The sequence below is a fragment of the Micropterus dolomieu genome, linkage group LG14 (genome assembly GCF_021292245.1).
Source record: "Micropterus dolomieu isolate WLL.071019.BEF.003 ecotype Adirondacks linkage group LG14, ASM2129224v1, whole genome shotgun sequence".
NCBI classification, from domain to species: domain Eukaryota; kingdom Metazoa; phylum Chordata; class Actinopteri; order Centrarchiformes; family Centrarchidae; genus Micropterus; species Micropterus dolomieu.
The window spans coordinates 1452832-1468223 of NC_060163.1; the positions used below are offsets into that span (position 1 = coordinate 1452832).

Genomic DNA, 15392 nt, shown 5'->3' on the forward strand with positions numbered 1-15392 from the left:
AGGGGGGAGAAGAGATTTAAATGACATTGAAAAGTCTAAATTTGTAAAAATACCATTTAGACGGATGCACTCTTTAAATAGCTAATCCTTTGAGGCGTGTCCACCGGACAATCAAACATTGTATTGCGAGTAGTCAACTGTAGTGCAAAAAGCTCACGGAGAAGAAAAGGCACAAATGAACTTGATGAAGTTGAAGATGAAGATGAGGAGCCAAGAAGGCTGAAAAACAACCACACAAGTTGAAGCGTCAAGATTGGGCAAAGAAATACTTAAAGACAGATTTTTTTAAAAGTTTTTATGGACAGATGAAATGAGACTGACTCTTGATGGATGGGCCCATGGCTGGATCACTAATAGACACTGGGCACCACTTCGACTCAGGCACCAGCAAGGTGGAGGAGGGGTGCTGGTGTGGGCTGCTATCATTCAGGATGAGATAGTTGGACCTTTTCGGGTTGAAGATGGACTGAAACTCAACTCCCATACCTACAGCCAGTTTATGGAAGATACTTACTTCAAGCAATGGTACAGGTCCTCAGTTTTCAAGAAGGCCATGATCTTTATGCAGGACAATGCTCCATCACATGCATCCAAGTACTCCACTGCTTGCGAAGGTTCAGTGTTTTATTGTTTGCATAGAGGCATATGTGGCACCCTCTGCACAATATAACCAACCAGCAGAAGGAATTGCAAAGGGGTTTTTAACGCCCGCTCCACAACGTTAGTAGTAGCCCCCCCCCCCCCCCCCCCAAAAAAAATGTCAACACTGACATACCTTAAATCATGTGGACAAATTGTTTTGGTGCTTGAAATAGGTTCACAAAACCCGTGGTGGATTTCGTGCTAGGGGCTTTTTGGACATCAGCGATAGGTACAGGAAGATGAGCTGCAGTGTCCGGGCAGGGTCTATGTGTCATGGGATTTGTTTGCTGGGGCAGTGTGTTGTGGAGAATAAAGCTGATGGTGGTGGCCATGTCCAGAAAAGGGTAGAACAGGTTTCAGTACCAGCGCATGGTTTTGTGTTGTGCAGAGTAATATTGATAAAGCTGGTCTGATCAATCAAATCCACCCATGTGTTCGTCGTACTCAGTAACTGGTGTGGGACAGGCTTGATGTCTTTGGCCAGCTGCCATCTTGTTGTTTCACCCGCTTCCGCACAACTTTACCAGTGTGAAGTGTGGGGTAGGGTTGGGCCGATAGACGATGCCATTGTCCATCGGCGATGGCTGACAGACATCACAATGTTGAGTCAGCAACGTCATTTTTTGATTGTATTTCAACTGATCTCCAAATGGACCCTGATTACTTTGATGATCCTCTTCATCCTGAGAATCAAATCCATTAGGTTCTGGAACCCCTCCCTAATACTCCTCACTACTCTACAAAACTGCTACAGGAACTTCGCTAACAGCATACTTCCGCGCTATTTTCTCTACTTGTCGTCTTGTTCTTCTTTTTCAATATTTTTTTGCGGACTTTCCTTAAACTGCAGTGTTTCTCTGCAGTTTAGGGGGATGGGTAGGTCTGTGATTTCCTGAGTGTCCATTGGTTAGCTTCACACAAAATGTCAAACAAACACACAAACCCACCAATTACACACAGTGATAGAGGAGGGCTCTTCTCTTCCTCCATGCTCGCTGTGTGAGTCACATTCAATCTTGCAAGAATAAAGACTCATAAGAGTCTATAGATTTTGACAATATCTGAACCACATTTCTGTGCTATATTGTCACAGAGATATTAATAGAAAAATCGAGTAAGCGTTGCAGCTTGTTTTGTGTTGTATTGTGTTTCAAGTTTCCCATTTGGCTAAATGACATGAATGAACTCCCTCATCTTACAGAGATGACTGGTACCTTGAGCTGGTTGGCGTAGTGGCCAAGCTTTATCTTGAGCAGAAATCCATCCTCTCCTCCCTGAAGCTGGGCTTTCCTCTGCAGCTCAGCCACCAGGTTGTCCAGCAGACGCTTGGCTTTGGCCTCCTCCGCTGGGTTGTCCAACTCCACTGAATCCCTGTGAAATGATTTTAGATTTTTAAACAATCTAAAGTAGGGCTGAAACAATTCATAGATTAAATCAATTACTAAAATGCTTTGTTTAATCCATATAACTTTATAGCACACTGTTTCGCACGGACATTTATTACTGTCGCACATCGCCCTTACACTGTGAACACGACGTGATTTGATGTTGATGATGCTGCAAATTGGAGGAAGAGAGAAAATAGTGAGGGACGAAGAAGAAAGTGTCCAAAGTATGGGATTATTTCAAGTTAAAAGAAAACCACACTGTAATGTCAGTCTGTCCACCGTAAAACAAAACTTATGTCTCCTACCAACAACACAACGGCACCTGACCAGGTGATGAATTGTTGAAATAATCGAGTACTAATTCAAAGCCAACGTCAAGCTCTGTGCTGCTTCACTAATGACAGCCATGAACAGATAGAACAGAATATTTGGCTAGCTTAGGACTAAATAATGTACAGAAAGCTAATCAACTTTGTCTCTAAAATATCTGATAAATAAGACCTCACGCATTACAGGATGTTATGATAATAAACTTTACTTGACTGACTGACTTCCTGCTTTGTTACAGTGCAGACGCTTTTTGCTCCCTCTTCCGCTGGCATACTTTTGCTGATATTCTTGTTTTTTCCGTTAGAAATTATGGTTGTAAATCATTGCGACTGTAATTTATTCGGATAAAGAATGTTATCACATTGGAATAACAATATTACTTTAGCATGGACTCAAAACAGTAGACAAGAGCCTGCTAACACACCGTTAAGAGTAAATCATTCCTCTGGGAAATGGGAGGAAGATTACCAAGCAGATCGCAGTGTCCTGAGATCTGTGATGCAACTGGCTGGCCTCATCATCCAGCCAGAGTGCCTCTTGACTGTTGTTAGTAGGACACAGCCGTGGACAGCACCAACGGGGGCAACAAACTTCCCCAACTATCAGGTTTTCTGGGACCACCGACATCTTTTTAGGGCAGATTGACTTTGCCTTAACAAGCCAGTAGTAAAACTGCCTCTAAGCTAATCTCTAACCAATTTTACTTTCTGCTTCACACATCTGTTCCCTCTGCCAAGGACAAGAGGAATCAAAACATGAAGACATAACACAGTGAGGCAGAAAGCTTGAAGGAGAACCACCTCAGCCTGAATAAAGAGAGCTTTGATCATGGGAGACATCAGAGCCCAGAGGTCTTCTCCCATCTCACCAACAACCACCTGTGGGGAGTCACCTTCTTCAACACCCCAAACCCCATCCAAATCACCCTTCTCCCCCCTCTTGGGAGTTCAATGACCACCCAAAAGTGCTGGTCACTGCTGAAACCAAACTTACCCCGCCCTACTCCATTTTCTCTCCCCTAAACTTCCACCACTGGCATCCCCCCGAAGATGATGTCAAAATCATTCTCTCATTCACTAATGGCTCATGACTATTCCCAGGACAAGCTGGGGCCCAGTGTGCCAGTAGCTTTCAAAATTCCTGTCTTGGTAGGTCATAGAAAAAGAAAGTTGAATCTACTAAAAACAGGAAGCACTTAACAGATTCTGCAAATTTAGAAAATCCAGTATCTACTCCTCGTCAGCCACAGCCTGCCACAAAACAACTGGGCAGATAATGCTTTTAAATCAATAAATGTAACCTAATTAAATGTCAGGTCTTTGGCAGGAAAAACATTTTAAAAATCGATGAATTTGTCATCGAACACATCTTAATTTCATGCTTGTTACTGAAACTTGGTTAGACCAAGATAACAGAGCAGCTGAAATTGCGGATTGATTTGTGGAATTTGACAAAAAAGCTATTAACAGTAAAATGTGGAATATCATGTAATCTGCCAAAGTGTTGATGCAATTTATAAAAATCAGGAGTTTCTCAGCATTATAAGCATATTTGCCCACAACACTTAAGGCAAAACCATGCTTTTATGTTATGGTGTTTGCAAGCTGCCTCTGTCCTCTCTATCAGACAGTTATTTGAAAAGTAATCAAAACCAAAATTCAGAGCCTCTAACTGACGTAATTTTCCCATGCAGATTATTTCTGTTATTTAATCCTGATAATATTGTGTGGGTTCATCTACTTTCCCCATGAAACACCGCGTATAGTCACATGACTCCGACCCGTCCAGTCCTGCTCAGCCTTCAGCAGTGTGCCACCGTGCTACCAGTTTCTACTGTTGTTAGCTTCAGAGGGCACCCAGTTACTTTATTCCAGCTATCGTTGTACTTTACTGTGAACAAACATTTTTAAAGCAGTTGTCATGCTGGCAGACCTGACAAAATATCAATTTATTTGCTTAACAAATCTGCATCATTTTGAGTCCTTTATTGCAATTAAACACAGCAAAATGTTTACTTTGGTTTCAAACAGCTGCAGTAATGGCAGGTTGTGTTTACTGGCATTACTGCATTGTGTGTGAACACTCTGAAGTAGTCCAGCGATAAAACCCACATGAGGAAAGCGACACGTGGAAATACCGGCATGCCAGCTGTGGCTTTTCACTTTTTCACGTTCCTCTCTCAGTGGCAGATCAACTCAATCCCCCTTTCGGCTCCGTAACGTTACCTTTCAGACACGAGGCGAGCCGCATATTGCAACAATCCTCCCGGAAAATAAGGTTGTGTGAAAGTGGCCATTTGCTTTAGGTTGTACTAATCAATGCTCGTTCCATGATAATGTTACACTGACTGCGTTTAGTTGATGTGATCTGTGGGATCTGATGTGTGGGTCTGATTTCTTGCAGGCTAAAATCAACACTGACATACCGGTGGTACACAGGATTATAATATGGGTGCGTTAGTTGGTGAAGTATTGTGGAAAGCCATAACATTACAACTGTAGTAGGCTATACTATAGTAATCATCTGTTTCTTGTTTGGCCTGATGGGCTTCAGCACATAAAACTTTGTGGTTGGTTTTTATCCTTACGTGGAGTTTATGTTGGAGTCTGTGTTGCGCTGGGAGCCAGGTGGTGGTTTTGTGGTGTTTACAAATCAAATCAAGAATGAATGCCAAAGCCTGGGAACCAGACAAATCTCAAGCAAGCTCATGTTTTATGTGCAATTCTGCATTCTGTGATGTTATAACATAATAAATGTTAGTTTGTTTATGTTATGTATTTCTTTAAAGAAAGGGAAAGAGAGAAAATTGTTCAAAATATCAGCACATCAGATTTAAAAATGCTTAAATATCGAAATCAATCTTAAAAATCCCATATCGGTCGGGCCCTACTTTACTTTGGCTTGCTGTCTGTCAAGGGAACTGATTTAAAACATGGCTGTTGGTTTATAAAGCACTGAATAGTTAAGGGCCAAAATAAATCTGTGATCTTCTGCTATGTTATGAACCATCCAGACCTCTCAGGTGGTCTGGGAAAGGTCTGCTTTCTGTCCTAAGTGTGAAAACTAAACCTGGAAGCAGCATTCAGTTTTTATGCTCCATATATCTTGAACAAACTCCCAGAAATCAGCGGCTATGCTGAAAGGCTCTGTTCTTTTAAATCAAGGCTGAAGAATTTTTTTTGCCGCTGCCTTTTATTAAATCAAATCTGAGGCTTTGTACTGCAACTTCTACTCTTCTATTTTACTCTTTTTTCATTGTATTGCAGAGGTGTGGACTTGAGTCACATGACTTGGACTCGAGTCACAAAAAACGATTACTTTAGACTCGACAAAATCAAAGAAGACTTGTGACTTCACTTGGACTTGAGACTTCTGAATGGAGCTGACTTGACACCCTCCCTCCCCAAATATAAATTATGATATAGAGAAAAAAAAAAAAAAAAGAAAGAAAAGTGCAGCGCATCAACACAGCGTTGAGCAGTTAATTAAATTTTAATCTCAATTACGACTTTGGCTTCCACCGATTATAAAAACTAGTTCATTAAGATAAAACGATAATTGTGCCGCAAGCCGTTTCACAATGACACTCTTTTTGTCTTAAATCCAGCGCCCCCCTTTCCTTTACAGTCGAGGCTCTCATCCCTCCCTAAAAGCCCAAACTCCCTCTCAGCAGTTGTGATGTTTAGTTCAGCTTGAGACAACATAATGGGGTTGTAACTGCTTTAACTTCCTATTCAGCCTTGCTTAAGACTATGGCATTTGTTTACACTGCCCTGTAGGCCAAAGGATAAGTGTGTATAGTAAATGGATGAATGGATGGGCTATTAGTTATTCTAAACCAGGTGTGTTCAGCGTTGCTTTACCTGGTCGGTGCTTGTAAAATATCCACTGTGTCGGTGTCTTCTAACGTCAAACCGATATATAGTTTTCTCACTGTTGGTTTAGGTCACGGCATCCCGACAAAACACCATGCTTTTATTTCAATGTTCTGTAATGTAACTTTGTCAACTCGAGAAGTTCACCTGTTACCTGCTCTGCTCCACTCCGTAGCAAAACTGCGCTGCTGTCGTCCTCAGTTTATAATGTTGCATTACTATTTCTTATTTCATGGGCTATTAGGGATTTTGGTATAATGCATATAATATTTTTTTAAAAACAGAGTATTACATTTTAAAGGTTCAATAAATGAAAGATGTGTCCCAGGAAAGTCAGTAATCCTGTTAAATAACTGTGATCTCAGTATTGACCAAAATAATTGTGATTATGAGGGAGTGAAAAAAGATTTTACTTTATTTTACACATGTATATTTGTTGAAGAAAGATTTTATGTTGAAATAGAATGTTCTAAAAATTTTAAGTGATCCACTGTTTGGCATGTTCTGACCATAAAGAATAGTGTAACCACAATTAACCATCTGGTTTCTTCAACTTTCATTCAGGAGAATTAAGCCTTGAAACTTGAAAGAAATAACTGGACTTGACATTTTTGGACAGGGATCGTTTTCATTTTAAAACTCTGTTTTTTAACAAAAACGTTGTTCTGTGGATGTAGCCTAAAGGTCTGCGTTGCCTACTCTTGTAAAAAACACTACACGTTGTTTTGCTGCTTTATGTGTTGTGTGTCTGCAGACTCTGTTTGCCCACTGCACATAATAACATGATACGTAGTTTAGTAACCCAACCAACATACCTAGTCATGGAATTGCTTGTAAAAGAACAGGAGAACCCCTACAGACTCCTACACAAGACTCCTCTGTTTTATGTAAATTGTGCATGGGGTCATACTTTAAAACTTTGAATGCACATTTGATATGTTTTTTACATGTTTACATAAGACATTGGCTGTCATGATGTTAATGCAAAGAAAAGTTGCATTACCTTTTAAATGCGGTATAGGTTTTTAGACCCTGACAGGAATAATATTCAGGGGCAATCATTTAAGATAGACAGATAGATAAAAAAAAAAAAGATTATATTACATTATGTCATAAAGAAAATTTAACGACAAAAATACAAAAAACAGGCAGCTTCTGTCCAAAGGGATTAATAACACCATTGAAAAATAGCAATATCAACTGCATACCAGAGCTGGCTCTCAATCCACTGGGCCAGGTAGTGTCGCACCTCAATGGGAAAATGCTGACCATACAGCGCCTGCATCTGGTGCAACGCCTCACCCTGCAGCTGCTGGGCCTGGATCCACATTGCCATGGTGCTCCTGTGGAAGCAGGAGAATGGCAGAAGATATGGAGAGAAATTATACTCAAAATGGTCACATGTATTACATGATCTACAAATTATAAATGCGATTTACAAATTTGTGTTCTAATACACATGCAAATGCAAAGTAATTTTAACACAGTTTTACAAATGCACTTCATAAGCTGAATAAATATTATTATTTTAACTTTAACTTCTGTGACACTCACCATTGTATTCTGTATAAGAAAATTGGTTGGACCTCTCACAAAGCCCTTATTGGACCACCCTATATTTCATCTATGGAATGGACTGCGGGACAGTACCAAACTCGCTCTAACTGTCTTAAGCTTCAAATCCCACAGTTTATTCTGAACTTGGAAAATCTGTCTTTAGTTTTTGTGTACCAAAAACATGAAATTATCTACATAAGATTCTGAAGACTGACACTATCACTACCCCTTTACAATTTAAGACCATGATCTCAAACCACTTCAAGTCTCCAATTGTTTTCACTGAGAATTTCTAACTGTGTATTTGTATATACGTCAACATCATTACAAATGTGGGAAACCTCAATGATTCTTGAGGATTAAATAAAGGGTAGAATTAAATTCCCAGATCTGTACCTTCAGCCACTGCTGTTTTGAACACTCATGTGGAGGCGTGGCTGCAGTAGGATAACAGACTGCCAGTAGACCTGGGACCAGCTGACCACCTGCTTCTTAACAAATCATGACTGCATAAAATATTAAATAAATTAAAGTATTGGGATGAATGTATTCAAAGGGAGTAAAAGTAATGATTTTTCTCCAAAATCTACTCAAGTAAGAGTAAAAAGTATGATGTATTAAAAATGTTGGACTCGTGACTACCCACTAACAGACTTAAGGACATTTCCAGAGAAGTGATATTCAATAACAACAGAATTCAATAAATAATATACAATTTATAAGGGGGTTCCACCTCAGTACTAGCATATTTTTGTCAAATTTAAGACTTGAAAGTAGATTAAGTGTAGATTACAGCTGAGACTACTTAAGGAATTGCTTGGTGACATGTGTGACTATTTGGCCAAACAAATGTTTAAAAAAACATGACGTGTTTTCTGACAAACTATGCCATTTAGCCGAGAAAACTCATTACAAGAGGAGAATAATAGTAACGTCAGTCCACTTATTAGGCTACAAAGTTCTCTGTCTAAGCTGAAAGCGGAACGTTTCAGTCTGCAGCATGGAAGCTTGCTCTCCCAACAAGTTTGAGAGATAGCTTAAGTTAGCTTGTTAACTTTACTGTTCATTGAGATTGACTCGTTGGCAGGACATTATAATGTTATGTAGCAAACTTGCAAATGGCTATCTCTGTGTATTGCTGAACACACACTGAGTGGGAAAACAGTGAATTTACATTAAGTGAGTTACTTTAGTGGTACAAGGCACCTTCACGTTAGCTAGCTATCGAAGGGAAGCTATTCGACTAGCTAGCATAGTAGAAAAGCCCACTCAAACACTACAGCGCTCGACCAAAACTATACTTTCATGCGCCACAAGTGGTTAACAGCTAACGTTAACTGTAACGGCTTCAACTCACCTTTCAAGAGACTGCAGCAGAGCTTATAGCAACACCATAGACGAGCAGCGGACAGCACACATGCACTTTCAAACCCAATACAGGTTAGTTGGTGTACATATCACATCGCCAACTTCTTACTGCCTTCTGGTTTCTGGCAAAGCAGCTGTTGTTGACCAGCATCAAGCCAGAACTGAATATTTCATACAGCTTCCGATTTTAAATTCCAAAATAAAACAGTTGTTAAACCACATTGATATTTCTAATATCAGTTTATTCGCCGATTATTATGTTGTTGTAGTTTACTCTGTATATAATATACTACATACATGTTTTAATGGACAATTGTGGGTGTTATTAAATTTAGATTTTCGTTTGAGTACAGAAACCCTCCATTTCCGGTCGTATTTACACTTCAGAACAGACGGCGTCTGACAGCTTGGTACGCATTCCATCCGTTTTGCGGCAAGTCCCGCCCTCCACTGTTGTGATTGGCTAGTATCCTGCTTGATTCAGCTGAATGACTTTCTTTGGGAAATCTTTGGGATAGAAGTACTGGTAAATGGAATGGAATGTCTTCACTATTATCAAATGCATGTTTGTCTAGTTGAGCATTTTTTACCTCCCTTTCTATGGGCACAGGTACACACTGGCAAACTGATGCAAGCCTAATGTGGGCTTATTACATTTGGCAGAGGCCAAGACCAAGTGGAATCTGAAACAAGACTCTGGGGTTCATTCCAGAAGGAGACGTGACAAAGAAAATGCCTGAGACAAAGGTATGGAAACATGGAAATGGAAATAGATTCACAACTAAATTCATTACACAAAGTAAATCACAGTTTGAGAGCAAAGCTGCACAAAAAAACACATTAATATTTCTAATATCAGTTTAATTATTATTTATGATTATTAAATATAGTTCTATTATTTAGTGTAGGTGAAATAATACATACATACATACACTCTGTAGATATAGGTATTTAAAATATATTGATCTTATTATTACATTATTATGTGGTAAAAATAACACTTGTATCTTTTGTCTTACTCTCTGTATAATAAATATGATGTGATGTATTTCCAATTGTTGTGTCCTATGGCTGATTATAATTCCATTGTCTACTGAATATGAATACATTTTTAGTATTCACTATCAGTATTACGTTGCCTTCAATTCTAACCAGTGACCTTTAAGACTGGGAACCTGTTTCTTACTGCATCACTTTGAGACATGTATATAATGTGGTCCTTGTGGTAATAAAGATCTATGATTTATAAAAATATTTCACAATGACAAAGAATAAAAATCCATTGTGAGAACAAAAGCCCTGCATAATTGTAGCAATGTTTCAATGTGACATTCAGCTTGTTAAACTTGAATCTGTTGATAAAGTTAATAACAATAACCAGACTATCTAAGATCTACTGTATATACACTTTGTAATCAACAGGCTTCTTTGTGCTTTCACTTTTTCTGCTAACATTCAATAAAAATACACAGAAACTGCAAACCAAATTGTTTTTATTAATTAAATCATTAGTGGTTAAGCAATTAAACATTTTTCAGGAATCAGTTACCAACAAAACAAAAGCAAGGAAACAGTTAGGTGTGAACTACATTTTATGTTCCACTGACGCAGGCCTCTGCAGAGCTGCATGTTGTTACTGCTCTGACAGACATGGCACTGTTAATCCCCTTTGAATGGGTGAGCACGAAACCACTGACAGAATATTTTATCTTTGCTTACATGTAAGAGTGCCAATGTCATTTGATGCATTGTGAAAGCTGCGCTAAGATCATAATGATTTGGCCCGAGAAGCTAAATGCAGAAGAAGTGCAGGCAGCAGGAGACAAGAGACTCTCAGGAAAATCAAATCAAAATGCTTTCTGAGCTGCATTGGCAGTAATTCACATTATATACAAAAAATGTAACACAAACAAAACTGTGACGTGTTTGATCTAGAAACTAAACTTTTACAGTACAAATACTGTGGCAATGTGGTCAACTTTGGCAATAGTTCTAAAAAACTTTATTTTCACAAATGTATCTTGTGTCTGTCACTCTGTTAGCCCTTTGATATACTGCTGACCTGTCCAGGATGTTGGCCCCTCAGTCCAAAGTATGCTGTGAGATCTTCTAAACACCACTATCCTGACCAGGATTAGTTGTTATTTTGGAAAATGCTTAGGTGGATGGAAGTTTTCTTGAAAATGCTAGAAAAATAAGAACGTAACACATTAATTCTTGAATTAATACTCGCAAGGCACTCATGAAATACCACCAACAGTGGTGAATAAATGAAACACATTTATATATCTTGTTCCAAGCAAACAAATGTGGACAATAGTGTAAACCTATGTGGAGATATTTGAGTGAAATTGTCATTTGTTGCAGATCTGGTGAAATACACCTTTAATCTGGAGCAGAGACTATTACAGCGAGATGACTGAACACTAGGGGTCAGTGTCAGACCGCAGCAGTAACACACCCTTATTTTGAAACATAGTCCTGAGAATACAGTGTTGACAAGAGCCTAAACTGGTTCTCCCAGAGGTTTGTGAGACTTGCTGAAAGTATTGGTCCTTATCTAAGTTTATTTATGAAACACATCTTCACACAAAACACTTTTTAAGAAGAACATTCTCATGAGCAAAAGATCAAAGTGAATACCATTGGTGAGTGAAATGTAAAGGACTAAGCTGAATGGAATGATCTCTCTCTTATGCTTTTCAGACCTTCATTTTCATGGGTACCAGTTGTTCTTTGGGAACACTGGCAATAAAATGTTACACACAAGGGTACTGCATGAAACAAGGCTGCTGAAAAGACAGCAATTAGGCAACATTCTGTCAGTAATGAAAAGGAGATGACATCAACTTAGTCTAAATTGTGATCATATACAAAATCACACACAAATACTTAACTGTGAGCTAATGAAAATCTAGAAATGATACAACAGAAAAACTGTACTTCTAATTAATGACTAAATTAAGCTGAGTAAGATAATACTTCAGTATTTAAACAACAAAGGGGTTGAAAGGAATAGTTTTAAATCTGTGATATTTAATATTACCAAAAATACAAGGAATCCCTGGATTAATACAAACATGCACTCAGAGTGTGAATGAAATTTGGCCTTTGGGAATCTGCTACCCAACAGTCCATGAGATCATTTTCATTGTTGTTCAGCAAACACTGCTGAAATTCAGTGGGCAGGAGATGGTTTATATTCATATTATAATCCCACTAGCTGTGAGTGGTTAGTGTTTTGATTTGACAAATGAAGTAGGAAAGGAAATACTGACAATTTACACTTTCTTACAGTGGGAATGATGTTGATCACATCACTCAAACTCAAATGGACTCTAAACAACCCTTGAAGTGCTTTTGCAAAAATGGGGAGATTTTCAGGCTTTTACATTGTGATGTTTAAAGAAAACCTGTAGTCAAATAAAGTCAAATTTCAATTTGTAAATGTTTCACCCCCAATTTAGGTCTTATTTTATTAGTTTTGGTGACCAGTCCTATTGGTAATATAAACACTGTCTTTACCAAGTTAACTGCTGGGATCTGGGACCGCCACAACCCATGGTCAGTCTACCTGCTAAGTGTGGTGAGTCAGGAGACATGAGCAGTCAGACAATCAGGCAGGATGGAAACAAAACCACAGGCTAGGCAAATTTATTTGGAAGAGAAAACCAATGAATGTTGCCACCTCCCTGCTCAACTTTTACATGCAGTACTTTGTGTACCATAGTGTTTAATGAAGGATTATCACTGATATTTTGTGCCCTTTCTGTTTTACCTCAAAATAAAGTGGTTTAGATAATCTGGATAAATTGTTGGCTTGTTAACCACCTGTCTGATCGTCTGACGGACCCAGTGAACTTTCATTGATGGCCCCATCTTTTCCAGATCCCACCAATTACTCTAGTGAGTACAATGTTATCGTAACTGGTAAGAAAATGGCCAAACTCATAAAAATAAGACTCAATTTGTAATTAATTATTCTTTAGCAATCCTCTCAATCCCCACAGTTTATTCAGCTTACACAAAAGAACCTCAGGGTTGGTGAAAAGGATTTTCTTGGGATCTTGGCCAATTCCTTGATCTTTGTCTAGTTGCTGTCTCTATCTCTGTCTTCATGCTCCTGCAGGGCATCTTGGCTGTCCTCCTCTTCATCCTCCTCAGCCTCTTCGTCATCTCCTCCTCCATTCATCATCTCCATTTCAACCTCCACTGCACCCTCAACTTCCTCATCCACCCCACTGAAGTGCTCAACATCCTGGGACACCTCCACCATCTCGGTGCCCTGGACCACCTCAACGGCGCCCTCGCGGATTTTCTTGACGTGGAAGGTGAAGGGGGGCACCTTGTACACCGCAGTCTTGGACCGGGCATAAACGACATGGTCTGGTGTGAAGGCCTTCTTCATCTTGTCACGGGATGTCTGGATCTTCTGCTTGCGCTCAGGGTTGACACTCATGCGTGTTCCAAGCTTTCCCATCTTCTTCTCAATGTTGTGACGTGTTTTCTCCAGGTTCTCCTTGGTCTTCTGCTTGGTCTTCTCTAAATTCTCCTTTGTTTTCTGCCTGGTCTTTTCCAAGTTCTCTTTTGTCTTCTGCTTTGTCTTCTCCAAGTTCTCCTTGGTTTTTTGCCTGGTCTTCTCCAGGTTCTCTTTGGTCTTTGCTCTGGTCTTATCCATCTTCTCCCTTGAGAAGACCGTCTTCAGGGTTTGTACGCGCTGCAGGCTGCTGCGCTTGATGCGCTCAGCACGAGACTCCTCAATGGTCTCCTCAATCTCCACCCCCTCCTCATCTGATGAGAGGTCTACATGGGGTTTGTCTGCCTTCTCTCCTTCCCCTCCCTCTTCTCCAGGCTCTTCCACAGCTTCCTTGAGCTCTAACAGACTGCCTCCTCTGCTTCCTGAGACAGACTCAGAAACCTTCATGGATTTAGAGATGTTGAGTTTTGAAGGAACCTTCACTTCATCCTGTGGAGGAGAAAATACAGCTTGTCAATGCAATTGTGTGATAGGTAGAGGTTTCTCAAAGTTCAGGCAGCAAGAAAAACATATACTGTCATCTACAAAAAAACATAAAGTATAAACGATCAAACTAACTGGAAATTTACACAGAAAAATCTTTCTTGAGATATGAATCTGCAACAACTCCAACAGCAAGCACAGACTACAACTAATGCGCACATTGTGTGTTAAGTTGATGGACTTGTAAAGTTGACATATTTGATGGTTTTATGAGTTTGGCTGAGATGTAGTAAATACTAGGGGTGGGAATCTCTAGGCACCTCGCAATCCAATTCTGATTCAGAGGACTCCGATGCCATTATAAAAAAATTACTCATGCGTCTTGATGCAGGATTTTCTTTCTCACCGAGTGACTATTTGCTACTTTTAGTATATTGGTAATGATTCATAATTCAAATAAACATCTGAAGTTAGACATAAGAAAATTTTTTTATTTTATTTTTAAAAATGATAACAATCAACAGTGGCTCATTAGCCACAATTCTTATTATAAGAGTTGAGGCACACAAAAACAAATAATCAGTAATATTCCATCATAAGACCTGTGTAAAATGCACATGTGAAGGCACGTTGTAGTAGGGTTTGTTACATTTGGGTCAACTAACCTTTCAACCCCACGCAATCAGCTGATTTTGTGACAGTAAACCAACAATGACTGAAAAGACACTGAAAAGCGAGGGAACCGCTGAGGGGAACTGCAGAGGCAGGGGGTTCTCTCTAGCTTCTTCACTATGAGTGAAAACATTGATGTTCTTTTATTCGTTGTTAATGAAAGACTGATTAGTGCAGATTTATGGTAAAAATGAGCTTTAGGTTCATCTGAAGGTAAATGATGTCCATTTAGGTTAGGCTGACACTAAGCAGGAGGGTTAGAATTAGGGTTTGGTTAGCTAAGGGTTGTGAATTGGCATGAGCACTATCTTTGGGATAGAAGTACTGGTAAATGGAATGGAATGACTTCACTATTATCAAATGCATGTTTGTCTAGTTGAGCATTTTTTACCTCCCTTTCTATGGGCACAGGTACACACTGGCAAACTGATGCAAGCCTAATGTGGGCTGATTACATTTGGCAGAGGCCAAGACCAAGTGGAATCTGAAACAAGACTCTGGGGTTCATTCCAGAAGGAGACGTGACAAAGAAAATGCCTGAGACAAAGGTATGGAAACATGGAAATGGAAATAGATTCACAACTAAATTCATTACACAAA

General features: G+C 39.4%; 2 protein-coding genes across 5 annotated transcripts in view; both read right to left on the bottom strand.

Annotated features, from left to right (window-relative positions):
• Nucleotides 1–9507, bottom strand: part of LOC123982459 (signal transducer and activator of transcription 5B-like) — a 93524-nt gene extending 84017 nt beyond the window's left edge. The window contains exons 1-4 of one of the 4 annotated variants that reach the window (XM_046067980.1): nt 9150–9507; nt 8189–8280; nt 7444–7578; nt 1857–2013 (exon numbers count right to left, since the gene is read on the bottom strand). In XM_046067980.1, the coding sequence (XP_045923936.1) occupies nt 1857–2013; nt 7444–7571 (285 nt within the window). In that variant the 5' untranslated portion in view covers nt 7572–7578; nt 8189–8280; nt 9150–9507. Of the gene's footprint in view, nt 1–1856; nt 2014–7443; nt 7579–8188; nt 8299–9149 lie in introns of all 4 variants that reach the window. The other 3 variants (XM_046067982.1, XM_046067981.1, XM_046067978.1) reach the window with 3 other exon arrangements.
• Nucleotides 9508–10636: 1129 nt separating this feature from the next.
• Nucleotides 10637–14497, bottom strand: LOC123983441 (caveolae-associated protein 1-like). Its single transcript, XM_046069697.1, has 2 exons — nt 14494–14497; nt 10637–14146 (listed from the first exon to the last, which is right to left on the bottom strand). The coding sequence occupies exons 1-2, from the start codon at nt 14495–14497 to the stop codon at nt 13251–13253; spliced, it is 900 nt and encodes a 299-aa protein (XP_045925653.1). The 3' UTR covers nt 10637–13250.
• Between the last annotated feature and the right edge of the window lie 895 nt (nt 14498–15392).